This window comes from Podarcis cretensis (assembly GCF_951804945.1).
Source record: "Podarcis cretensis genome assembly, chromosome: 4".
Classification (NCBI taxonomy): Eukaryota; Metazoa; Chordata; class Lepidosauria; order Squamata; family Lacertidae; genus Podarcis; species Podarcis cretensis.
In genome coordinates, this window is record NC_137173.1 from 64824534 (window position 1) to 64850630 (window position 26097).

General features: G+C 41.3%; 1 protein-coding gene across 1 annotated transcript in view; it reads right to left on the reverse strand.

Annotated features, from left to right (window-relative positions):
* Positions 1 to 26097, reverse strand: part of POLA1 (DNA polymerase alpha 1, catalytic subunit) — a 183382-nt gene that overhangs the window by 155562 nt on the left and 1723 nt on the right. Inside the window, exons 2-19 of the mRNA XM_079972198.1 lie at positions 21275 to 21396; positions 20892 to 20988; positions 19641 to 19721; positions 17514 to 17629; positions 17249 to 17311; positions 15750 to 15848; positions 14936 to 15134; positions 14533 to 14695; positions 14091 to 14269; positions 10861 to 10973; positions 9719 to 9838; positions 7459 to 7533; positions 6037 to 6175; positions 4754 to 4908; positions 4137 to 4221; positions 3318 to 3379; positions 2082 to 2171; positions 520 to 636 (exon numbers count right to left, since the gene is read on the reverse strand). Coding sequence (XP_079828324.1) covers positions 520 to 636; positions 2082 to 2171; positions 3318 to 3379; positions 4137 to 4221; positions 4754 to 4908; positions 6037 to 6175; positions 7459 to 7533; positions 9719 to 9838; positions 10861 to 10973; positions 14091 to 14269; positions 14533 to 14695; positions 14936 to 15134; positions 15750 to 15848; positions 17249 to 17311; positions 17514 to 17629; positions 19641 to 19721; positions 20892 to 20988; positions 21275 to 21396 — 2075 coding nt within the window. The remainder of the gene's footprint in view (positions 1 to 519; positions 637 to 2081; positions 2172 to 3317; positions 3380 to 4136; positions 4222 to 4753; positions 4909 to 6036; positions 6176 to 7458; positions 7534 to 9718; positions 9839 to 10860; positions 10974 to 14090; positions 14270 to 14532; positions 14696 to 14935; positions 15135 to 15749; positions 15849 to 17248; positions 17312 to 17513; positions 17630 to 19640; positions 19722 to 20891; positions 20989 to 21274; positions 21397 to 26097) is intronic.

Consider the following 26097-nt stretch of genomic DNA (forward strand, 5'->3'; position numbering starts at 1 on the left):
GCAATCATCATGCAGATGCATTAAAATACCTAAACAACAACTATAGAAAAAAGCGAGCTGGTTAGTTTCTTTACCAGCACAGTACTAGAGTATGTTGTAGCAATGTGAAGGGGGGGGTAGTCTGAGTAAAATCCTTTCTGAGTAGATAACAATTAACTATGCCACATGTAGAGAGCTTTATACAGCAGAACTAGAAAACCTTAACTATTCGCAAAGGAATGATTTGCCAGTCAAGCCAACATACATTTTCCCCACAATTTACCATACACAAAAGCACCTCTGTTAGTCATTAATCTGTCAATATCTCCATCTAGTTGAGACAAGTAAACTAAATTTGCTTAGCTTTGTCTCACGACTGAAATACGACTCTTAACAACATTACCAAAATCTAAATTGGAATGTTGTCATGATACATGACTATAGTCAAAACAATCAAGCAAGACATTCAAAGTACAGCAACTAAAATAATTCATTTTTAATCACATTCAATACAGCAATGCAACATAAGCAACATTTTACCCCAAGCTTTGGCATGTTTGATCTCCTCAGTCGACCTATCTTAGACCAATGTGGAACTTTGCAGAAGTTAATTCTCTGGAGAAGAAGTTCCAGATCAAACCCATAAATATTGTGTCCCTTAAAAAGAAAGAAAAGGAAACAAAAACAAGCAGTTATACAGTATATACCTACTCTTGTGTATTCAGCTTAAAACAACAGAGATGGCAAGGGTCCATACTATTTGAAGTCCTTCCTCTGATGTATCACATTATTAATGCTCATGTGAATGAAGCAACACAAAAGACATTCACATGTCACCAACTCCACTCTCACTAGGTCTGTCCTCAACTCCACTACCTATCAACTCCACTACCTATCATTCCTAGGTTTCTGCTATGCAGGTCCTGCCTACTCTATCCTTTTCCTTCAGACATAGCATCATCATTAAGACCCTCGTACCTACGGGACCGCCTCTCCTAGTATGTCCCACAGAGGAACTTACGGTCTTCAAATAAAAACATCCTGAAGGTCCCAGGCCACAGAGAGGTTAGGCTGGCCTCAACTAGAGCCAGGGCTTTTTCGGCTGCGGCTCCAATCTGGTGGAACGCTCTGTCACAAGAGACTAGGGCCCTGCAAGACTTGACATCTTTCTGCAGGGCCTGCAAGACAGAGCTGTTCCACCAGGCCTTTGGTCAGGGCACAGCCTGACTCCCTCCTCTGGCAATCTTCACAGAACTTTAGCTTAATGGTTGCCATCAATTTGATTTTAATTAATTTTTATAATGAAATGTTTTTAGAATGTTGCACTATTTTATTGTTGTTAGCCGCCCTGAGCCCAGCTTCGGTTGGGGAGGGCGGAATATAAATAAATTATTATTATTATTATTATTATTATTATTATTATTATTATTATTATTATCACTCTCTGCCTCTTACTTTCTATGATTCAGAGGTGAGCAACATGCGGTGCCCTGACACGTCTTGAAAGTGTACAATTTATCCCAATTATCTGAGATAAAATTAATAGGCTGCCATAGGGGAAGGGGAAGGGAGGGAGGGAGAAAACACAGTAAAGTTAGAAAGAAATTACTTCCAACTGCTTCCCACATTTAGTAGCTGTATTGGTCTATATACTTATTTGAAAGTAACCAAACTGTGCTCTACCTCTAAATAGCCCTGAACCAGATTAGGAACTGAGGTAGCTACGGGGGAAACTGAAGCAAGACAGTCAATATTCCAGATTACTCTGGCTCTATCCACCACCAACACAGAGCTCCCAGCAGATAACCCTCAAGAGACCACAATTCTTAACTAACTAACTAACTAACTAACTAACTAACTAACGTTGCCTAGTCTTCCTTTCATTTCTGAAAATCTCTTCTCATTTGGTCAAAACAGTGCCATTTGCCAATACCTCATCTAAAAATCTTTCCCAGCCACCCCACTGGAGTCCTCCATTGCTGTAAGTCTCCATTAGTAACACATTATGTTAAAATATTAATCAACATTCCATCACCTTAAAGTAACGTAGCAAAAAATAATGTGTAAAAGGATCTCAAAAGCAGATATAAAAAGCCACTTACGACAATAACATCTGGATCAATTTTATGAACCTTTGCCAGAAAAAATCCCAGTAGTGTCCTCTCTGTTGTGGCAATCTCTATTTTAGCATTCTAAATAAACACAAAATTTAAATAATCCAAATGTTCAAAAAAATTAAAAGTTTTGCACATCAATCCTATGCTTAATTATGCATGTTTAAATGAAACCAAGAACATTTAAGCACATATAACAAAGTTTTAGAATTGTTATTATTCTTTAAACTTATTGGAAATCTTTATATACTATACAAAGATTATACAGAAACCATTCCCGGCCCACTACAATAGAAAAGGACAGCTAAATTAGTGAGAAGCTGATAGCATTTTTTTCCTACACATTTTCCTTAATCCATTACGATGCAATTTGGAGGCAAATTGTTTTTACTGTTTAAATTGTTCTTAAAATTGTATTTTTAAATGGCTTTAACCTACCCTAGGAGCTTGCGGTGAACGGTCAGTAAGACATGAAATAAATAATAATATTATTATTTCATAAAGACCCAATTCATAACATCTCTCAGTTTAAGCTGAAATATGCTCCAATTCTGCAAGGACCCTTGTGGATGTAATTCCTAAGCATTTCTGATCACTGGTTTGATTATAACATAGCCTATGCCTGCTTTATTTTACTTTACATTATGCATTGTGTCTCAGTTGTGAGAGTTTGCAATATTGGATGTTGTATCTGTACCAAGTATGGAAAATTTTAATTAATAAAGTATATATTTTTTTAAAAAATTAAGCTGAAATATGCACAACACTTGTATCTGAAAGCGTTGTCCTCATAATAACTTATTCCTCCTCAGTCAGCCATGATTTAAATATTTCTGTGTTAATTAACCAAAATTTCTTGTTACATCTGTATGAAACTTTAGTATGAAACTAAAGTTATCAAGTTTGGAATAACCTAGAATTTTAATGCAATTTCAAATCATGGCTACAGATTCTGTTTGTTCCCAGCTTGGTAGCCATACTTTTCCACTTGGGTCGTCACCGAAGATTATGATTAACCCAGGATATGTTCAATCATAGATACTGGGGGAAGAAAATATGATGCAAAGTCAAGATCAGGCACAAAGCTCGTACATATCTTGGCTAGCCAAGATAAGATTACTTCCAAACCAGGCCAAAGTGCATGAAAGCTTTGTGCATGTTCAAAGCTTTTCCAAAGATGGAGACTACAGAATGCAAACCAATGTACAAGAAACACAAAGTTACCTTCTTCTTAACTACTTCTTTGAAGTCATATGGAAAAATGCAATCATTTGGTTTGGAAATAACTGCAAAGGAAACAACCAGGTCAATGAGAAATATACAATATGGAGCTTAGCTAAATGGCTTTATGTGCTGTAAGTGCTTTGGCTAGAACAATATTTATCATGAAAACAATGTATGGCTTGCAACAAATGTTGTTAAAATATACAGAAGCTTTCCATAGGGCAGGGAAATTAGGACAGACACCATTTTGAAAAACAAAAATTGTTTTCAAACCTTGATGACTACAATGCTACTTAATTTAGTTGTCTTCCTAGATTTCTGTGACATGTGGAAATGTAGAAATGCTCTCATATCAAACTACAGTCGTACCTTGGTTGTCGAACGCCTTGGCACGTCCATTCTGGCACCCAAATGCCGCAAACCCAGAAGTGAGTGTTCCGGTTTGTGAACTTTTTGGGAAGCTGAATGTCTGACACGGCTTCCAATTGCGTGCAGGAAGCTCCTGCAGCCAATCGGAAGCCGCGCCTTGGTTGTTAAACGGACTTCCGGAACGGATTCCATTCACCAACCAAGGTACAACTGTAAAACTCTTCACTGCAGAATGACATAGGAACATAGGAGACTGCCTCATGCGAAGTTAGACAATTGATCCAACTAGTTCAATATTGCCTGCACTGACTGACAGTGGCTTTCCAAGGTTGAAGCAATGTTCTGCCAAATCACATGTTCTGCCAAGTCACATTCAAGCTTTCATTTGTGCTGTCAATGTGGTAAATGGGAGAAAATAATTAAACACAAAGAGGTTCTACTTATACTTACCGCTGAAGTGAGTTTGAAAGGGAGGTACGGGTGGTGCTTTGTCCACACAAAATTTGTGATGCACTAAAGATGTAATAGCCATAATCTGCACAGACAAAAGTTTAAAAAGAGAATGAAAATGACACTAATGAAGTTAGTTAACCTTTTTAAACAAGGTCTCATCCATATGTTAAATTAAGCACATATTTACTAAGCGGTTTAGCAAATCAAACCGTATGTCTCTGTTTAGTACTTGACTAGTTTTAATAGGGCTATAATCCCTTTCTTGTCTGATAAACACATGAACAACTCATACTAATGAAAAGATGCAACAAACTCCTACATCAGCAGTTTGTCAATAGCCTGGATCACATGTCACATTATTATTGTAAAACTATGGAGGGGGGGAGGGAGAGACAGTATAAGAACAAATTCTGGGGCATTTACAGTTCTGGCAAGATCTCCAGGTCTTATGCTGCAAGCAGGTTGGGGTAATTCACTCCACATTCTGAAGTCCACTAGCAGAAGTATGCTTCCAGATCCATAGGATTTGAAATCAACAGCACATATAGGTAGAGAAGCCTTAGTTAGTTTAATTGTGGAGTTTCCCCCTGTACATAATAAAGTTCATGACTCACCTCATTCTGATGACTCTTTGTGTTCTGAACTGTCTTCATACTGAGAGACATGATCACAAGAGGCGGTGGAGGGAGATCTTTCACCACATTCACCAAGTCAGGCTTCTGGGCCACTAATTCTACCTTACACCAACTGACTGGCTGGTTCAAGAGCTCTGAGGTAACACAGAACATGCACATAAGTATACCCAATATTTAAACAATAATTACACTTATAACTTTTTCTCAGCAAATTGAACATTTCAACACTAAGATTAAGCATAGCATAATACAGTGGTACCTCGGGTTACATACGCTTCAGGTTACATACGCTTCAGGTTACAGACTCCGCTAACCCAGAAATAGTACCTCGGGTTAAGAACTTTGCTTCAGGATGAGAACAGAAATTGTGCAGTGGCGGCGCAGCAGCAGCAGGAGGCCCCATTAGCTAAAGTGGTGCTTCAGGTTAAGAAGAGTTTCAGGTTAAGAACGGACCTCCAGAATGAATTAAGTACTTAAACCGAGGTACCACTGTACAGTTATAACAAATATTTTTCATTCTACATTTCCCCTAGGTTTTGGTCTTACTACCTGAAACGAAACACACTAACTAAAGCATGTTAAACCCAGAAGCAACCCTAATCCTAACCCTATTCTTCTTGCTTACACGCATGCTTAGACTCTAAGCCAGATAACGTTTTGACTGATGGCACCATCTCCTTAAAAGACTCATTGAGTTCAATAGGATGTACTTCCCGGTAGAGGAGTGCAGCCTTACCATCACTGAAATAAAACAGTTTATTTTAACCCTCCTCCCAGATGGCCAGGGGCGGGGTGGGGACGCGAGAGTCCAACGTTGCACACAGGCTCATGATAGTCCACGTAGCGCTAATTCATGATTAAGGATTATGTGAAAATCAGTCCATAGCAGCTCAGTCACAACTTATTTTACTTGGACTAGGACCTGAGCCATTTTAAGGTGGCCGTACCTTTATATTAAGCTATCACATACACAACAGCTAAATTACGACAGAACAACAGGTGCCATTTGGGGAACACGAGTAGATTTAACCTAGTATAGATTTAACCAAGTCTAAAGTAGTAAGATTAAAAATAAAATTAGTTTTACAAGACGATGACTGCTTGAAGGAACATTCTTCACTTTGAAAATTTACAAATTTTTTTGTAACATTTCCCTTTTCAAGTTGGCAACCGTTAAACAAGCTAAGCACTGCTCTAAACTCCACTCCATTTGCGCATGCATACAAGGGATGCATAACATATTCTACATGAAATATTCATACGTGGGTCTTTTATTTCCAGCCAGCTTGGTCCTTTAATCTTCCTGCCCATCAAGAATAGTTCAAGACTAGAAGTGTTGGTTCCAAACACATGAGAAAATGTCTCTCCTTTCAGGTCTTGAGGAAGCCGACCGTATTCAGCCTGAGAATGGAAGCATTTCAACGAACCGTTACTATGTGTTGCAAGTCTTCCTAAATATCCTAACTTGTAAAAACAGATATGTAAAAGGTGTGAAGTGGGTAATGGTGAGGCTTCAAAGGAACAACTGGGAGTTTAAAATGGGCTTCTGTTTTTCATTAGCTGGAGGAAGCCGCACTCTTTCCCGCCCATCAGCTGATGAGCAGCAGTTGTTCACCTTGCTCATGGAAGCAAAAATGGTTCCCAATCAGTGGAAGGGCCTTCTCCCTCCCAGTGCTGCTCGTTGAGGTCACTTCATGCTGCTCCTTTCAACCTCCGATTTCAGAAGCTGAAGGAGGCAGCACAGGCGGCTTGTCAATAGTAAGCGCTAAGCAGGATTGCCCTCCCCACGCATCACCTGATGGAAGGGGAGAAAAATCCTGCTTAGTCTGGCTGTACAAGAGAGCTCCTTGCAGGGAACTCTTTCATACACCTGAACCTGCTCAGCTTGAGGCTCCACCAACCCTCTGAGGAAAACATGGCAGGCACATCAGAGGTTGCAGGAAGAAAAAGCTCCATTGCGTGTGGGAATGCCCACTTGTGCTACATTGAACCTCAGTCACAGAAATCGCCTAACCATCCTAGTTTCGGGACATTGTTTGTTGTTGTTTAGTCTTTTAGTCGTCTCCGACTCTTCGTGACCCCATGGACCAGAGCATGCCAGGCACTCCTGTCTTCCACTGCCTCCCACAGTTTGGTCAAACTCATGCTGGTAGCTTCGAGAACACTGTCCAACCATCTTGTCCTCTGTCGTCTCCTTCTCCTTGTGCCCTCCATCTTTCCCAACATCAAGGTCTTTCAGGACATAGTAGACATTAAATCAGGCTGCCTCCAGCACACAGGAGGAAGCACATTCTAGTGTTCACCAAGGGGAAATGATATATATGTATTAAACCACGGACTTTAAAAATGCTTTCAAATCAGTCCAAACATGCATTGCTTGAAGTACTGAGTTTCCAGAGCAACAGTAAGGCAAGCAATAAGCTTTGACCACCATGCCCACTGCTTCCTCAAAGCAGTTAACTAGAAAATCTGGCTCCTCTTTACTTACTATAGGAGTTTGGGAAATATTCATTGGCCAAAGGTAGCTCAAGTTGAGCAACAGTCACACCATTTTAAAAACTCAATTAAGCATCAGAGTTTAGGATTCATAATCTTTCTTTTAAAAAATCATGTGCACTGAAAACATATGCAAACCTCAGTGTGAGTGTCACTATCAGAGAGACAACATAGAACTATTTACTCACCGAGTATCTAACTTCTAAGTAGTCAGATTTTGCAGGAACATCTGGTATCTCAAAAGCATAATTCTTTTCTACTTTCTATGCAAAATACAAATTGAGATATTCATCAGGCACTAATGTACTGTAAAAGTGTTTTCTCATTAAAACCAAATTTACTTTTAACATCAAAATCTCACCTGCGAGAACCACCATGTGAAAAACTTTCCCTGCTCCTAAAATATAACCTGCCGATTGTCAAGTTGTAGAAATCATACAAATAGTTATTTAACTTAAATAAAACTCTGGATATTGTAGACGGTTAGAGTTTAAGTCATTTATCTATTCTCCTTCTAAAATAAACTCCCTAATATTTACAAAGGGATTCAGACATCTTATTACATTTGAATTGGCCCATTATCTCAGATAATAGATTGTTTCTTGCCCACATTGTATAATAAAAGAAGGCCTTCGGGGAATTGCCATATGTTCTATGTAAGCAACAGAACACAAATTGGTGGCTTATAAAGTACGCTCACAATGAAAAACTAATTATGGTGATCTCTCACCATGGATTTCATAGAACTTCAATACATAAAAAGCATTGCAACTTCTTTGTGCCATAAAGCAAAGTAAGAGCCACTGGGCAATACAGGCGGCAACCATTTTGTGCAAAGGTTCCATTCCTGGCCCTCGCATGCACCAGGGGAGCATGCCTAAGGCTGTTCCACTCTCTTCCGGGTCCAAAAGGACCCACGCATCAATTAAAGGTAAAGGTAAAGGGACCCCTGACCATTAGGTCTAGTCGTGACCGACTCTGGGGTTGCGGCACTCATCTCGCTTTATTGGCCGAGGGAGTCGGTGTACAGCTTCCGGGTCATGCGGCCAGCATGACTAAGCTGCTTCTGGCGAACCAGAGCAGCGCACGGAAACGCCATTTACCTTCCCGCCGGAGCAGTACCTATTTATCTACTTGCACTTTGACGTGATTCCGAACTGCTAGGTTGGCAGGAGCAGGGACCGAGCAACGGGAGCTCACCCCGTGGCGGGGATTCGAACCGCCGACCTTCTGATCAGCAAGTCCTAGGCTCTGTGGTTTAACCCACAGCGCTACCCACGTCCCTCACGCATCAGTTGGACATGGGCAAAATAGTCACCACCTGTATACTCCTGATAACACAGTGGTAAGGAAAATAATTGTTTGCTTTTAAAAATATTTCAGTTTCCATTTTGAGAACACAAAAAATAGAGACAAATTAAGCAAGAGAACACATTATGCAACACCAATGTGTTTTTGTGGGGCTAATTCATAATACAAAAACTAGACAAAATACATTAGCTAACACCTGCCTTTCCTATGCAGCTCAGAATCAGCAAGATTGAGCAGGCTTTTTCCTACTCCCACAAGTAGGGCTTCTGTTAAGATGACTTACAAGTATTACATGCAGCAACCATCCCATTATAAAACAAACAATGGTTACTTGCAAAACAAACCCGTTTCAAACAACTGGTTAAGAAGTTGTCTTGTTTAAAGCAAGCTTAGTTTGTTTCAATCCAGAATTCCTGGCTCACAATCAGTAAGCTAAGATTCTTTGAAATGAAAGTAACCTTGGCTTCCTCCCAGTTGTGTGGGAAGAGATAGAAGAGCAGAGGAAGCCCGACAATTTGTTCAGGCTCAAAAAACCCATCTGTGTAGTGCTAAGAACCACAGATGGGGAACCTGTGGCTCTCCAGATGCTGTGGGACTCCCACTCCATCAGTCAGCATGGCTGGGAATTGTAGTCCAGAAACATACGGAGGGCTGTAGGTTCCCTAGTCCTGGGCTAAAACCATGAGTTTAGTGTTGTGGGAACCAACCCATTAACCTCAACCCCTGAAAGTATAATGGCTTCATTTTTAAAACAACTTATTAAAGCAGATAATTTGTAAACTTGTAAGTAGGTGGTTGCTTCTAAAGAAAGGAACATGGTTTAAATATGAGACAGTATCATCTGCAACAGCAGGGATTCCTCAATCTGATGTTAGATGTTTAGATAAGATACACTACCAGTTTAATTAGTGCTATTTTTCTGGAAAGAAAGGTGCTGGATCATGAATGCCTCCCTTGTTCTCTTAGATTAGCAATGGCACCCACCTGAGAGGTGCCAGAACTGAGTTCTGGCTGAAAAAATGACCTGTGCAGACATCATGCACCTTTTTATATTTCCCTGTTACTTCTCTCCTGCCTGAAAAATGAGTGCCCTTCACAGTCAGAAAAATGAAACATGAAGGAGAAAAAGTTACCAACCTTGGACTTGAACTTCATGATCTTGTGTTTTTCTGCAATCCTGTCATTAAATTCTTGATAAACATCCATCATAGTCACAGGATTCTCTGTCTCTTCACCAGAAGATAATTTAATTCGCTTCTGCAAAGATTAAAAAACCAGTATTTGCTATGTGTTGTTCTTGGTTAACATTTATAGAGCCATTACAGGCTAAGCCAGAGATAGTACCTATCCAAAGAAATGGAGGCAAAGGAAGGAGAGAGGGGTAACAAGGGATAAATGCGAGCAAAACAGTTTCACACACACTGGCTTCATTTTAGCTGGGGTTACAGAGTAAGGAATTAAAGTTAACCCAATGGCTTCACAGCACAGATGGATTTTAAAGTCAACGAGGTGGCACAACTTAGGTTTTCTAGAAACTATAAGAGACTGTAAAGATTGGGCACCAAAGCATGTAATCAGAGTGATAAAACCAGCAACTTGGCACATAAATCTCTTTACTACCAACCCCCTTCCCATTTAATATTATTAATTTCATTGGTTTGTTGTATAATATTGCCTGAAGTCATTTAATAAATACTCTCTTCCTTATCTCTGATTACAACCCATGTCACATAAAGGTATTAATACCTTCTACTATATATTTCAGAAAATGATTTCTCTATTTGTTCGTCCTCTATGCATTTGGACACATCTTGGGATATAGTTGCCAAACTCAGCACAAGGCTTTCCAAAATGGGGGCGGGGGTGGTTTATGTTGGTGTTGGGCCATTGACCACCATTCAAGATGGTGAACCAATATGTCATTTTGGCATGACTTTCCCCTTTTCAGGGCTCAAGTTCAACCATCTCTCAAGAGATCATCAACAAACTTGCCTTGAGAGCTCCCAAGGTGAAGCAGTGGTCTTTGTTGATGTTTGGATGTTGGATGCCCCTTTGATTCAAGATGGTAGACCAAAACACAACTGTGGCATGACGTAACCCTAAACCATCGCACTATCCATTAAAAAAATCACAGTATTTGTTGGTTTCTAAAAATTCCAAGGCAGCACCAGGCACCTGCCACTAGTATTCCATAAATTTGTAATAATGCATTTTGCCTGAATAACTTTCCATAAACAGACAATTTATGACAGAGAAGTCTCCAGCATAAAAGGACGTACCGACTCACGTGGGAGTAGGTAAATAGTTCTCTCAATATTTTTTACTGTCACACAACAGCTCACATAGGACTGTGCCGATTCAATCCACACTTTACCAAAGAGAAATACCACTCCTAAAATGAAAAGGTAAAGACAGACAATGCACGTTAATCAAAACAGCTTAGCACAGCTGCTAATGGAAAAGCTGCAATACTAAGAATTACTGAATAAACACACTAATTCACCCATGGGAGCAGAATGATTTCCAATTTGTAGTCCCTAATTGACAGCTCCATCTGCTGAAAGTCAGTACACCACAGTCAAGTGATTGCTTTAAGAGTCTTGTACTATGCAGGCACACATCACGATGGTATGCAAGGTATTAAATGCCACCTTGTTTCAAAAAGAGACTTGAAACTACGCCTCCCCATACCTTCTGTTACTTACCCCTCCTTATTCCTAGTACTCCTCATTTTTAATGCTGGTTTTAGTGCTTGGATATTATCTTTTTATTTCGTTTCATTATTGTATTTTGCTTATTTTATTTTGCAAGCCACTTTGCTTATTTCTGCTGGAGGGGGGAAGCAGCAGGTTATACATTTTCCTAGACTGTATTATGACCATGCCATATGCAGAGCAGACCCACTGAAATCAGTGAACTTAAATTTGTCACTATAAAACACTTCAATATACAGGCAAAGGAGATATAGGTATCGAAGATGTCTGTCATTAAATGTCTGGGATAACTTGGTATCTTAATATTGTGAGTACATTCGTTTTACATGAAATCAACGTGGACCCTGTTCTCCCCATTTCAATCTTCATTCAACCACAGGTCAGTACAAGTGCAGCAAACTACCCAAAATGTTTGAAAATCCATTCTGAGGATGGCTATCGCATTCAAAGGACTATGGTCATGTGAATTATATCATAAAATGATTGAAAGAAGTAAGCAATGATGGCAAAAATGATTGGGCCGATACATCCAAAGACTAACGGCCTAAAGTGTCTCAACGGTTATTATACATAAAAACAGGCATTCACAACTTGCAGCTACAAATACTGAAATGCAGTTATCCTTGTGGACAGCTCAGAAGAGTTTCTCATCCCATAGAATACTAAACATTCCTACCACACAACAAAAATGAGTAAAGGCAAGGGCAGTTACAAAAACTATATCTCCACTAGCTAATGTGATTTATAGCAGATATATGAAATCAAGAAATTAAGCCATTTGCAGTCTTACCCTCTAACCATTATGGGGTGGGTGTGCAGGAACTGTGTGAAATTCTTATTCGTCCTGGTATAATATGAATCCTTCACATAATACAGTTAATACCTCATTTGCTATAATGATTATGATTCTTTTAAACAAAAAGTAATGCCAAAATTTATTTTCCTCTACGTTACTAATTGAAACCAGGTGCAGTCTTTATTATTCATCCTTGAAAAGTTATGACGACAGGATCTCTTTTCATAATCAAGGAACAAGTCTTTTCATAATTATACACCATTCAGAAGCCACCGTGCAGAATCCAAGATAAAAGTAAAAACACTAAACAAGAGTTTTTAGGGATAGGATTGCCCCCTTCCCATTAGTCCCCAGTTTCACCCAAACTTCAGTGATCATTAGCTACTTTCACAAAAATATTGGGTATATTCAGCGTTTAATCCCCTGCCCAAGATCTAAATGAATGTTTGTCTGGGAGGGGGAGCTGAACAAGCTGTAGCCATTAACCTTCATTTTACTCCTTCCTGAATCTGATGTGCATACAAATTAAGGTACATTATGGTAAAGCCCTAGAAATTAAAGGGAAAATTTATTTCTGATAAAAGGGAGCCTTTACCAGGGACTTCTGTGTGTGTGTGGAGCAGGGGAAGGAGCTGTTTGATGGCTGTGGTGGAGCCACTTGGCAGTGGGATCACTGCTGTTTACTGGTATGAGCAAAGAGGTGGCAAGACAGCATCACCCACGTGGCCACACAGTCCCGATCCCTCCACCGTCTCACCCCTTCCAGTAATCTGCAGTGACTCTGCTGCCATGAGGCTATTGATACAGCTCTACCCCACTGCGCAAGCTGATTTAGGGCTACACTTATTGGGCTCTATCCAGATTATCAATGGGTAAAATTCTACCCAGGGGACTGCCCCCCCCCCGGCAATTTTCACCAATTACCCCCTTCACCCCACAGTCTGTTGTGCCACCTTCTGCCACCCCTTCGCTCCAGCAGGAGCTTCTCCTGGATATAGAGCTCCTCTGAGAAAGGGAGAAAAAAGTACTGATCCAGCCCATTAAAAACAAGCAATGGCATTTAGCTTTTATGCCCTTCGGAAGATAGTCCTAACCATGTGTGGGAAAGCTGCACGGGGAAAATGGCTGAAGGGTTAAAGCACCTCCCCTCCACTGCAAATCAACGTCTTCCAACACATTGCAGCACTGAGGCCTCAGCCAGCCTTTTGAAACCTGAAGATACTAATATATAGATTTAAGTTTATGCCTAGTCAGTATCAAAACAGATGTTTCTCTTGACGTTCAGACATAACAGACATTCAGCTTCAAGAAAAGTAGTGGACAATAAGCCCCTTTTGAAAAATGGTCCTTTATAACTTTGGTCAAAAGAAGGCAGGGAGAGTAAAGAGGAATTTTCTTATGTACAGTGGTATCTCGGTTTTTGGGGACGCGGGTGGCGCTGTGGGTAAAACCTCAGCGCCTAGGACTTGCCGATCGTCAGGTCGGCGGTTCGAATCCCCGCGGCGGGGTGCGCTCCCGTTGCTCGGTCCCAGCACCTGCCAACCTAGCAGTTTGAAAGCACCCCCGGGTGCAAGTAGATAAATAGGGACCGCTTACTGGCGGGAAGGCTCGCCAGATGCAGCTTGTCACGCTGGCCACGTGACCCGGAAGTGTATGCGGACAGCGCTGGCCCGCGGCCTCTTAAGTGAGATGGGCGCACAACCCTAGAGTCGGACACGACTGGCCCAGACAGGCAGGGGTACCTTTACCTTTACCTATCTCAGTTTTTGAACTAAATCCGTTCTGGAAGTCCATTCTTAAACCAAAGCTGTTCTTAAACCGAGAAGCGCTTTCCCTAATGAGGCCTCCCGCCACCAGTGGACTTCCACCATTCGGTTTCCATTCGTAGACTGCGGTAAAGTTTGCTAACCGGAACACTACTTCCGGTTTTGCAGAGTTCGTATACCGAATAGTTCATAAACAGGGCTGTTCTTTAACCGAGGTACCACTGTATACATACCTGGTTGATTATACTGATCTTCATAAGCATCTAGCCAATAGAACCTGAAGATCTGCTCCCCATCTTCCCCATTTATTAAGGGCAACTGACTGGAATCCACTTGAATTTCAGAAGCTAGCTGCCCATCTTCTTCTTCATCAATTCTGTCCCAACAAGAAACATCAGGGATGGGAGAGTTTCTGAAATACAATACATGAGGGGGGGGGGGGAAGGCATAGCTTTACATGTGAAGTGAGCATTTTAAAGGGTCATCTTTTCTTCAGAAGAACACTGAAGAAAAGCTTTTGATCGTCTTAGGTTTATTACTGCAAGTCAACTAACATCTTCTGAGAACATTTCTCCATCTCTATGAAGCCTTGAGAAGCTTTTCATACTGTTAGTGAACTTAGAAGAAAGTTAAAACCAGAAGAAAAAGTCCCTAAGGATTTTTTTGAGTGCTTACAAGAAATATGAGCCTGTTTTCACAGAGTCCACTTGCTGTATTTGTCTATCTTCTGTTTTCACCTCTTCCTTCAGGATCGTGACCGATTCTTCTACAACTGCACCTTCCTCCATAGATTCATCAAAGTCCCCGTCATCAAAATCCATTATAGCCTGTTCATCTTCTGTAAGCATTATGCAGAGACTTTAAGACTCAATGTACTATATTTCAATGATTTTATTTATTTAGATTATTTTGGCAGTTATTTTTTTCACACAGCGATTTTAATATGGTTTCTATAAGAACATTAATATGTACAAATACAATATAAAATAAAGTCAAACATCACCAAATAAACTATCAACCACAGAATGTAATTGAAAATACAAGGTGATGAGCATTATTACCAAAATATAACAATTACCTATAGTAGCTTCCTCTTGTTTAGCTTTTTTCTGTTCTCCATTTTCAACCATATGCATTCCATTTTCAGGTTCACTTCTCTCTTCTTTGACTACATCTGATCTAGCTGTGTAGACTGAATTCTTAGAATGAGATGAATTTGGTGAAGAAACTTCTTTTTTGACAGACGTGGCAGGTTTTCTCACCTCAGAAGACGTTCTCTATAAGCACAAGTAATTTTAATTAAAAATCAGATTAGGGTGGCAAACCCCTGGCCTGGGGACTTCAGCTGGACTAGCAAGCCTTCAAGAGTAGCCTGCCAGTCGCTCATTACAATTTCCCTCCAGTGGCAGCACCGCCACCACGGAAGGAAAAAATATCGCAGTTTCCATCAGAGCACTGGGCTGAGTGAAAAGGGAAGTTCTTCTCCCAGACATCCCAGAGGAGGAAGGGAAGCGCAAGTTTCATTCCAGCCAATGCACCTGTATTTCAAATAGGAACCCCCACACCTATTTTCAAAAGGGCTAGATGTAGGCAAGGCCTTTTAAACACTGTGCTCTACTACTATATCCTCTCCAAAGAATGCAAGTTGAAACATTAAGTTTATTTCAGTAGATTTGGGGTACAAAGCCACCATACAACTGATAGCCAAATGCATTTTTTCCCATTCCAGCTGATATTAACTATACTGATTTTGCTAGCTTTGATTTTTTTGTTTGTTCACACAGCAACAAATCAAACTAAGATTTTAAAATATCAAGAAGCATATGGAAGTTCTAAAGCAACAGACACATAAACTTCTCAGAAATCTTAACATTTCCATTTTGGAATATTACCTTGGACACTTGAGATTGCACAGAAAAGGGATTCAACGGTGTTCCAAAAAGCCTCTTTTTTTTTAGAACTACAACCGGTGGTGGTGGTAAGGGAACAGGCTACAAAGGAGAAAAACATTAGGCATCAGTCACTGCTGTAGCAGAACTTACAAAAGAAAGATAAGAGTTTGCTATGTTCCACATAAAAATGCATACACCCCTTATATCCCTTCCCCAAACTGAACAGTCACCAGTTCTTTGAAGAAAGGGCAACCCTGGTACAGGATTTTAGTTATTATTGTATTTTTCCATGTATAAGACAATGCTTTTTGCTCAAAAAATGTAGGCAAAAATTGGGTGTCGTCTTATACATGGAGGGGGGGACATGTGATTAATGGCAGCAGCAAGCAGGAGATTGGCAGCGGTGATTGGGCGGGTGATTGGTGGTTGCGGCAAGGCCTGCTGGTGATTGGCTGTGGCTGCGGCAATTGAGCAGGCGATTGGCAGCTGTGGCAAGTGGGCGGGTGGGCTGTTGGTGGCAGCGAGCAGTGAGTGACTGGCAGAAGTGACCTCCCCCACCCCCCAAAAAAGCTAAACGACTTAATTTCTTAATTTTGGGTTTTAAAAAAATAGGAGTCATCTTATACATGGGGGTGTCTTATACAGTGGTACCTAGGGTTAAGTACTTAATTCATTCTGGAGGTCTGTTCTTAACCTGAAACTGTTCTTAACCTGAGGTACCACTTTAGCTAATGGGGCCTCCTGCTGCTGCCGCGCCGCTGAAGCATGATTTCTGTTCTCATCCTGAAGCAAAGTTCTTAACCTGAGGTACTATTTCTGGGTTAGCGGAGTCTGTAATCTGAAGTGTCTGTAACCTGAAGCATATGTAACCCGAGGTACCACTGTACATGGAAAAATACGGTACGTTTGTATCCTTGCCCTACCATCCTCTCACAGTTTGCAACAGGCAACCACAGTTCACTGGGTGCTTTCTAACTTTGGGTCAAATACTTCTTGCTTTCAGGTACTAAAGTATTATCAGGTTGCCTATGCAGAGGAAAGCAACATGAGAAGACAGAATTTGGCACAGGAACCACCAAATCCAAAGCCATGGGAGCCTCACGTTGGCCAGGGGAAGGGGGAAGTGGCTGCAGGGAATCAGGCAGGATGGGACTGGTGTCTGTTATCTCACTTGACACATGGGTGGGGAAACAGGTTCCAAAGCCACTCTCAATATGCTCCAGCATGCCCCGTTTCTCTCCATATCATTGGAGCACCAACAGTGAAGGAGGGACAAATGTGGAGCTTTTTGTGGTTGCAACAAATGCCCCCAGTACCAGATCTCATTTTCTGTGAAGAGAGAAGTCTACAATTTTCTTTGGCCCCTAGTATGCCTTTACATGGACTATATGATTGCAGTCCCTAATCCAGTTTATATTTTGTTCTCTTCCAAGCATTTTAAAAACATAAACTCTACACCTTGCTCCTCTACCACCCCGAGAACACACATGAATTCCTACCTCGGCATTTAGATCTTGCAAAATGTCTCCTAGCAAATCATCCTTAGACAGGTCAACAGCTTTCTGTGAAAGGAGACACATGTGCTAAGTAAACTGCCCATTGGAAAAAACAGGATCAACATTTACAACGAAAGCTAAGCAATCATGTGCTGCCCTTCTACAGCAGCTTTTTTCAAAACACAAACAGAGCAACAGATCTGAGGGCATATATATTTTTATTTGTCTAAATTCGGCAGACATATTTTTTGCTTATAATATAACTTACGTCGGCACTTTTCTTCCCAGTGCTGGCCATAAACATAGATTTTATAGTGTTTGGTTTTGATACCAGAGGCTTCTTCACATTTTTCTTGTCATTTGCAGAAGTTGTGTCTCTTCTTCCTAGCAGAATGATACAGTACCTTTAAATATCACAATCCTATTGATAAGTCAAAATCTATTAGTAATGACAACTGCAGATCAATATTCATGACTGAATCATCCATTATTAGAAATGAACCATAAGGGACCAAGAAGCTGCATGTAAGTCACTTGCAAGTTACACTGCAAGGTCGCTTGAAAACTGATGTACAGTGCAATCTTGTGCTTTTCTGCTCAGAAACGAGACCAACAGAGTTCAAGAGGGCTTACTCCAAGGTAAGTGGGCATAGAATTGCAGCCCTGGAGGTCTTGCAGCACGCTAAAGATTATGTTGTAAACTGTTACACAAACAATCCGTACACTGAGCAGACTGGTTTTAAAACAGCTGCCATAGTTGCCTGTTGAATCCACTGCAAATACCTTACTATAGAATACCTAGTATACCTGCTCCCTTTCCAAATTTACAGGGCTATGCAATTGTTTGGAAAAACAAGCAGCAGTAAATCAGCAAGTAAAAGGTAAGCTGTTAGAGGTGCGTGGGTTTTTTTTAAAAAAAGAAAGATTCCCCACTTCAACCTGAAAACCCTGTGGGTTTTTTTAATGCTGAAAATTTAGCTCCTTTTAATATTCAGCTCAGCCTAAGAAAAATAAAGAATGTGTCAAATTATTGAAATTATACAAAGGAAACCACCTGGCACATGTTGATAATAAAGTCATGATGAAATAGAATTATTCATCAGTTTACTTGAAACTTGATGAGGACAGAGTGAAACCACACTTCAGTTATTTAAATGGCTATTAAACTGTCACAAAATCAGCCCAACTATTCTTTTGAAATTGATCTTACCTACACGTAAGAGGGGGGTGGGAATGTTGCACACATTAACTTCTGTTAGTAACTATACAGTGTAACTATTCTCATGTTGTTATTTGTAGTTTGGAAATGAAAATCACTATTTTAAAAAATGTTAACTTATAATAGCCTTACCTTTCACGTGCCCATTTGACCACTTTGATGGGTATAAGTAGCCCTACTCCAGGACCACATAACACCTATTCCACATTTGTAAGAACCTGGATATTTAGTGAGGCATGACCTGCACTTTAGAACTCTCTGCCTATTGAGATCAAGCAAGCATCTTCACTTTACCCTTTTCATGGCCTGCTAAAAACATTCTTGCTTACGACAAGCCTACGCAGATGCTTAGAAAGTTGAGGTAATTTTAATCCATTTTTGCATTTTAACTACTGCCTCTTGTAAAGTAGAGTCAATTTTTTTTCTTGATTTTCTTGTCTTATCTTTTTGTAAACCACTTTGAGGTGTGTGGTTTTTTTTACAATAAAGCAATGTATAATTTCTATGAAATAAACAAAAGGTCTGTTAATGTTTCAGTTGCCACTTCTCAGAGCATTTTCTTGAAATTACTTTCCCCCCCTTTCAACTTAACTTTCTATTGCTACTCTAAAAACATGAACGCTGATTGATTAAATGATTTATTTGTACAGCAATGCAGTGGAATTGTTTCCTGAAGCAGAAAAAGGACGCAGTGACCTGAACTGGCATTTGACACATTCAAACACTAAAAGCAAAACACCAGTAAGTATTTATTACAGATAAGAGCAATATAATGCATATGCTCTCTACTCTGTCCTTCTTGACATGGCCTCAAAGAGGCAATTGGAAGTGTCCACTACTGTTTCAGAATAACATCCGTTTAAGACAGCCTTTCTCAACCTGTGGGTCCCCAGATGTTGTTGAACTACAACTCCCATCACCCCCAGATAGCAAGGCCAGAGCTCAGGGATGATGGGAGTTGTAGTCCAACAGCATCTGGGGACCCACAGGTTGAGAACCGCTGGTTTAAGACATCATCCAAAGCCTGAACGCTCCTAGCAACGCCAGGGAAACTCCACTTTGTCCTTCAGCGATATAAAAATGTGTACCCTTTCAATGAGTTGCTATGTCTATTCTTCAGTCTAATTTTAATTAACTCCCTCTCAGGAAAGCTGCTAAAAAAAAAAGGTCACTCACTTTTCTTGCTGGAATCAAGAGCATCATCTTCCAACTCTTCATCGAAAATCTCCCTGCCATCTTCTACGTAGCCAACACCATCTATGTAGGGAAAGTGTCATACTTTAACCAACGGGCAGCAGACAAACCCAGACTCTATCTGGGTGTGAAGGCCAGCCAAGTTCCTCTTGATTTTCCATCATTTTGTCACTAGTATTTAGAGTGTCCTCTTGCCAACAAAAATAGTTACAAATTCAACATGACCACTTCATTTGTGACAGGTGTTTCTAAAATATGCATCAGCTCGGTCACTCAGGGGAGAAATCCAACTTACAGATTCCACATGTATCGTCAACATTCTCATCTCCTGTTCCTTGATACATTAAATTAAGTTCTACTAAAAACCAATGACCTACTTTCTGCTTAGTAAGCTTAAATGTGAACATGCCCTCCGTGACGTAATTTGTGGATCAAAGCCCGAATGGCCCCACCAACATATGCTTTGGCTGCAATGGTGCAAACAGCAGCCTAAGCATAGCAAGCTGGCCAGGAACAGCTAGACAGCTTGTGACTATCAACCTAACACCAACCCCTGACCATTTACTTTACTGAAAGCTTTTTACAGGGTTGTGCCAGCTTTTCACATATTCTAGTGGCCTACAGTAAGCACAACCAGCTCACAACAAGTGGCTGTTGTGGCCCCTCTATTAATACATCAGTTTTGAGGAAAATCCCACTCCCACCCTGAACACTATGGTCCAATTTCTGTTAACAATTTGCAAAGCCACAAGTTATTTTGCAGATCTCATCGATAAATGCACTGTTCAGACCAGTTACTTTCATTTTTAAGCCTTGATATTATTATTATTATTATTATTATTATTATTATTATTATTATTATTTATATCCCGCCCATATGGCCGGGCCTCCCCAGCCACTATGGGCGGCTTCCAACAGGATATTAAAAACACAATAAACCATCAAACATTAAAAACTTCCCTAAACAGGGCTGCCTTCAGATGTCTTCTAAGTCATATGGTTGTTTATTTCCTTGACATCTGGTGGGAGGGCGTTCCACAGGGCAGGCGCCACCACTGAGAAGGCCCTCTGCTTAATAAGTTCCTTTGGATGCACACAAGGAATTGGATAATCTCTATGGGATTTTTTTTAAAAAAAAATGCATATAGCAAAGATTATCCAAACCAAGGGAAGAATAGCTGTTTTAATGTCAGCACAAAGTCAAGAGTGAAAAATTAAATCCACTTCACAAACCATCATCCACAATCCAGTCATCATCCTGCCGTTCTCTGACAATCTTGGAGTATTGTTCTTCATCAATTTCATCATAAACACTTGTGAACTCTTCAACCTGCAATAAGAAGTTGGGAGCAACCATTGTAACTGTCCCTCTTTTCAAATGGGCCAGATAATAAAGTAAATGAATAAGTCAGATATGCAGACCTGGGTCAGGACTTCTATTTATATAAATATAACACTGATAAGCACATTTAATGAGTAAATTTAGGTACCTTTCTCTCTCTCTCTCTCTCTCACACACACACACACACACACACACACTCACACACAGAGTACAACACAGTAGCACTTCCCCATTATGCATTTCCGTGGAACTAAAGCCAGAACATTTTAGTTACCTCATATTTTATTTTTTCACCACCTTTTGCTTTTTTCAAACGTTCCAATGCTTCTTGTCTCCCTTTTTTAACTTTCTTCTCACGACGTGAACGTGAAGATGTAAGGTTTGCAGAATCAGCTTCTGAAAGGCACAACAGTAGTTATTAACAAAGGTTAGAAACAGAGTGCACAACATTTAAATAAGCACACCATTATGATACCAATAATCAAATGCCATGGCCAATGAGAGAGGTTTTTAAATGTGAAATTAAGCAAAACCTGCGAATAACTTTTCCTGCAAATTAAAAATTAAAGAAATTTTACTATATGTTTTGACAGAATGTTCTCCATTTCTTAAAATGAAAACATAAAAATTGACAACATAGCGAATAGCAATTAGTCAAACTCAGAAGCTGGTGATTAGCAATGAACTTTTCTCAGATAGCTAACTAAGGTAAAGGTAAAGGGACCCCTGACCATTAGGTCCAGTCGTGACCGACTCTGGGGCTGCGGCGCTCATCTTGCTTTATTGGCTGAGGGAGCCGGCGTACAGCTTCCGAGTCATGTGGCCAGCATGACTAAGCCGCTTCTGGCGAACCAGAGCAGTGCATGGAAACGCTGTTTACCTTCCTGCTGGAGCAATACCTATTTATCTACTTGCACTTTGACGTGATTCCGAACTGCTAGGTTGGCAGGAGCAGGGACCGAGCAACGGGAGCTCACTCCATCTCGGAGATTCGAACTGCCAACCATCCGATCGGCAAGTCCTAGGCTCTGTGGTTTAACCCACAGCGCCACCCGCGTCCCTTAGATAGCTAACTACACATAGCAAAAATCTATATATCTAATGCATAGTTCTCTAGTTAGTATGTTAACAATTTTCTGTGTCTCCATTTTTCTAACATAAAATTTAAATTTTGGCTGCATCCACTACAGCCCCCAGAAAAATCAGGTCAGAACATGGCTGTAGCCAGGATTTATGTTGGGGGAGGGGGCAGGATACCCATCTGTCACCATCCTCTGTCTGGCTGTTTAGCAGATTGGGAATGAAATGTCTCAGCAACAGCTGTTTTAAATTACTTTCATTTGACCCCAAGTGCTCAGAAAAATCCATCAAATTTTTTCTACAATTTCTACTTTTAGTTAAGTATTGTTATTTATTTACTTGATGGGCGGGCAGCTGCCTCCCCCTACTACACCCATGAGTCAGAAGCTGTTGGTGTGGCATGGGGAGGCATCAGGAAGGGGGAACTGTTCATACAAGCTGCCTCTGACTGACCCATGATGGTCCCCCACTCCCCAAACCTTTCCTGAGGACCCCCTGAGCCCAGAGGATTTTCTGGGGGTGCAACAGGAATGAGGGGCAGCAAAGCTAGACTGTGCAAATGGTGTTCAAGAGCTGTAGCAGGTGAGTTTGCATTACAGTTGTTATCCAGTGTAACAGAAAAGCCTTTTATTTAATTGTTTTGTCAATTATTTACAAGTATTTTAATAAAAATAATTCCCAAGGCTTGACGGTAACATTGAAACAATACAAAAGACTACAATTCTATACACAAATACCTAGGATGTGACACCTACTGAACTCCATGTGGCCTATGTCTAAGTAAACTTGTACAGTGGTACCTCGGGTTAAGTACTTACCGTATTTTTCGCCCTATAGGACGCACCGCCCTATAGGACGCACCTAATTTTTTTTTGGGGGGGGGGGGGGGAAATAAAAAAAAAATTTATTTCTCCCCCAGGCACGGGGCTGGCGCATGGGAAGTCCGAGCTTCCCCTGACCCCAGCCCCCAGAAGAGCCTGCTATACGCAAGCCTAGGGAGCCGCGCCGGTCTCCCCAGGATTGCGGACAGCTGTGTGAAGCCCGGGCGCGCTGAGGCTTCCTAATGCAGGCAGCTCTGCGTGACCCTTCAGAGGCCGGCGCGGCTTGGCGCCGGGCTGTGGAGGGATGCGCAGAGCTGCGCGGACCCTGGGAGCGCAGGCAGCTCTGCGCGACCCTTCGGAGGCCAGTGCGGCTTGGCGCCGGGCTCTGGAGCAATGCACAGAGCTGCGTGGAGCCCGGGAGCACAGGCAGCTCTGTGCGACCCTCCGGAGGCTGCCACGGCTTGGTGCCGGCCTCCGGAGGGTCGTGCAGAGCTGCGAAGACCCCAGGAGGGCAGGCAGCTCTGCGTGACTCTCCGGAGGCCGACGCGGCTTGGCGCCGGGCTCCGGAGGGATGCGCAGAGCTGCACGGAGCCCAGGAGGGCAGGCAGCTTTCCACGACCCTCCGGAGGCCGACGCGGCTTCGCGCCGGGCTCCGGAGGGTTGCGCAGAGCTTCCTGAAGCCTGGAGAGCGAGAGCCTCTCGCTCCCCAGGCTTCAGCGAAAGCCTGTATTCGCCCCATAGGACGCACCCACATTTCCCCTTCATTTTTGGAGGGGAAAAAGTGCATCCTATAGGGCGAAAAATACGGTAACTAGTTCCGGAGGTCCGTTCTTAACCTGAAACTGTTCTTAACCTGAAGCACCACTTTAGGTAATGGGGCCTCCCTCTACTGCCACGCCGCCGGAGCACGATTTCCGTTCTCATCCTGAAGCAAAGTTCTTAACCCGAGGTCCTATTTCTGGGTTAGCGGAGTCTGTAACCTGAAGCGTATGGAACCTGAAGCGTATGTAACCCGAGGTACCACTGTATGAGGATTGCACTGAGACAAAACATTCCAAAGCCCTAATCTTCCACAGTGGAGGAGAGTTGGATGTAGCAGGAGTCCCAACATATAACTCCGCTCAGCTGTTCCAACCAAGGGGAGCTTCACCAGCTGTGCCTGCCAAAAATACAGGAAGGCAGTAGCCAGAATAAACACAGGGTGTTTTGGGGGTGGAGCTGAGCTGACCAAAGCTCTAAACTAAAGCCTGTCTACCTATCTGCTATGGGCCCAAGCTGGGCCTCTCAGCTGGCACAGCAAAACAAAAACAAAAACCATCTTCCCGGGCCATGGTTTGACTTTGCATAATTTTTGAATCTGCTTTCATGGTTTGTCTCTTTCAGACAGGCCATGAATTGTAAGCCAAGGACAAGACTTGGTTGTGCTTCATGGTTTGTCTGGAGTGAGACAAACCACAGGCTCAGGTTTGGATGACATGCCGGGCCAGGCCATGGCTTGGCTTACAGCAGCAGGACCAGAGAAGAAGCAAAGTGGTCTGGGAGCCTAAAGACTCTCATGCACCTGTGCTAAACCATGGTTTGGCTTAGCATTACATGCAAACCAGGTCTACTGTGTTGTTTACTCAGAAGTAGCCAGCTTGTATTTGCATTGCAGCATTAAGCATAATATGAGGTTTATAATAAATAAACGAGTCCTGCTTTAAAAAAAACCACAAAAACTATAGCTACTCAAGACACCAGAAAATTAATCCTGAGAATATGACACTTTCACAAAACAAAGTAAAAGCAAATAAATGGATTTATATAGATGATAAAATAAAAAAAGTCTTCCCTGTGAATTGGCAGGGCTTCCATGTTAAATCCTTCAGATCAAACATTCTTGGTATTTTAACAGCTTCTGAGGTATCCATGGAGCACAAAATTAGCAGGGCCTACATTTTCACTTTTTTTACTAAATGAAACTTCATCTCCTCCAATATTCAGCTTGTATGGACATATCACACATACACAAGAGCAGTGAAAAGTCTCTATGATGCATGAGGCCTTCTCAGAGCTTTCAAGCAACATATGCTAGAGCCTAAGAATTTGAAATATTTATTCATTTCTATTTACATGAGCTATTCAAATTTGAAAGAATAAATATTGTTAATTACCAACCCTAGCTTACAAAAATATGTATGTTTTAATCACTGTACAAGTGTCTTAACACTTTTTGTATTAAGAACTATTTAGTTCAATGTTGCCTTGGGAAGGCAACCTTATCTTGGTGCCTTGTCCCGCAGGTGACACTCCCCCCATACAAAAATCTCCTCACATTCCCAACTGTTCAGGTAATATTTTCAGCCTTTGGCTCAAATTGCTTTTTAACAATAGCCCTATTCAGGCACAGGGGAAGGGCAGAAATTGCCATTTCAGTCACCTTCTGACTTACCTGACTGTCAGAAGCAGGGCACCTTTTTACTCATGAAGGCTTCCCACATATTTTAGAACCCTAATTATGTAAAGCTCTAAAATGCACAGGGAAGGCAGCTGAAACAGCAACAGAAGAAGATATCGCTAGCACCTTTATCCCTGGTGCACGCACACACACACACACACACACAGTTAATTCACACTTTACACTCAGAGAAGGTTACCATTTGCTGTTCAAGCAAGTAGGTTTGACACCCATCTAATCCAAGTTAAGTAAGTGTTTCCCAAATATTGCTTGCACTAGTTTAAGCATCATCAATGATTACTATCAATATATCCTTGCTGTCATTTATCAAAACAGAAATCTAAATGAAATTCATTTCTGTTTTGCTAATTTTATGGACCAAATTGCACATAAAGGCTACATAAATGGGAGAATGTTATATTGAACTCTATGAGGCTTCTAAACAGAAAGGCTTAGGGTTGTGCAGAAAAGCTTTTTTTGCTGTTTGCAGACACAGCAATATCTGCCATCACTAAACAATTACAGTTATAGAACAGTACTAATTAGAAGTACTAGGAAAGTGTAAAACCTTAACATTAATCTTCTCTCCATGACAGATTACAATTGAAAGGTATTTCCATGTATCACCATCATGTTCTCCATAAATGATTCCTTCTAAAAGCATTCAAAAGATCTTTGGGGAGAAAATCAAGGCTCATCTAAGTATTGCTGTCAGCTTTGAAACACAAAAAAGCATTTTCATTTTGAGCAATTATTACA